Genomic DNA, 1,654 nt, shown 5'->3' with positions numbered 1-1,654 from the left:
TTGATCTTACCTATCCATTTTATGAATATCCATGCGAGAGTCACACGATTTTTTATTTATCGTTCTTGTTTAGCTTATCCTTCAAGGATCCTAGATATAATTTCTTTCAACTATATTTATATGTCTTTTCTTTTAGAGATCGTAATAACTTGTCACTTCTGCTTTACGACTTAAGCGTAAGGCTCTGTGTAGTAGGGTGTTACATTATGGTATCAGAGCAGTTCATTCCTGTAGAGCCTGAGGGATGGACTTATTATGCTTTTGGGCATACTCTGGGTGTGTGTATGTGCTATTAGGATATCTTATTGATATATGTGGCATAAACGTTCATGAGCATGCATTCGGAACTTGAAGCATTAGACTTGCGATATTGAGACTGATCAACTTAATATCACTTGTTTGGTGTGTGAAGGGACCAGATGTCGACTCACAGACGTGGTCGCGGGCGAGGTAGAGGTAGGATAGGCACCGTTACTCCTGGCCCGGCAGGGAATGATCCAGTAGACTTCATGGCTGCCCTAGGAAATATGGCTGCGGCTATGCAGGCGACAGCCGAGGTACTGGGTAATCAGATAAACCAGGGTAATCACGGGAACAATAATGATGAGAACGGTCCTATGACACTTGCTACATTTCTAAAAGTTCACCCTCCGACCTTCAGGGGAACCTCAAATCCCACTGATGCAGACAATTGGATTCAGGCTATGGAACGGGCACTGCAGGCTCAACAGGTTCCTGAGGAGCAATGGGTTGAGTTTGGAACTTATCAGCTGCAGGGTGAGGCTCAGTATTGGTGGCAGGGGACACGACGTATTCTGCAGCCAGATGGCGCTGTGATTCCTTGGGAGGTTTTCCGAACAGAGTTCTATAAGAAATACTTTCCTAATTCAGCCAGAAATGCCAAGGAACTTGAATTGATGCAGTTAAAGTAGGGACAGATGACTGTTACTGAGTATACTAGCAGGTTTGAGGAGTTATGTCGCTTTTCTCGTATCTGTCACGGTGCACTTGAAGATTTTGCTGAATGGAAGTGTATTAAATATGAGGGAGGTCTTCAAAGCGATATTCTGAGCTTCATTGCCCCAATGGAGATCAGAGTGTTTTCTGAATTGGTGAATAAGAGTAGGGTGGCTGAGGATTGTCTGAGGAAGGCGACATCAGATAAGGGTAATCAGCGAGTTTTTGTTAGGAGAGATCAGGGAAGAAACTTCGCCCCTAGAGGACAAGATTTTAAGCGAGGCGGTTATACCCCACAACCACATTTGGGTCAGAATAACTTCCAGAGATTCAGTAATAACAACAGCCAGGAAAGAGGCAAAGGAAAGCAAGCTCAGACCCCACCGAATGATCTAACTTGTAGGAGGTGTGGAAAGTACCACCCGAATACTCCGTGCAGAGCTGGTTTAGGTGTATGATATTACTGTGGTGAAGCTGGACATTTATCTTGGAATTGTCTGGAAAAGAAGAAGAATCAAGAGGCTGGAAAGGCACATCATCAGGGACGCATGTTCACTATGATAGCGGATGGTGCTGGAAGCGCAGATACTCCGATTAGAGGTAATCACGAACTAGTAATAGAAATTTTTGACTGCCTTGCATAGTAAATAACACGTAGCATTCATTGTAGCACATTACCGAGTTGTGAGCATTGTAA

The 1,654-nt window shown here is 44.0% G+C and overlaps 1 protein-coding gene across 1 annotated transcript; it reads left to right on the top strand.

Moving 5' to 3' along the window:
- The first annotated feature begins 419 nt into the window (after nt 1-419).
- LOC107636869 (uncharacterized) lies at nt 420-932 on the top strand. The gene has a single exon (XM_016340343.2). The coding sequence runs from the start codon at nt 420-422 to the stop codon at nt 930-932; it is 513 nt and encodes a 170-aa protein (XP_016195829.2).
- Nucleotides 933-1,654: the final 722 nt, after the last annotated feature.

This window comes from Arachis ipaensis, chromosome B4, assembly GCF_059453495.1.
Source record: "Arachis ipaensis isolate K30076 ecotype BB chromosome B4, ASM5945349v1, whole genome shotgun sequence".
NCBI lineage: Eukaryota > Viridiplantae > Streptophyta > Magnoliopsida > Fabales > Fabaceae > Arachis > Arachis ipaensis.
The sequence above is the reverse complement of the archived record's forward strand: the minus strand, read 5'-3'. Positions and strand labels throughout refer to the sequence as shown.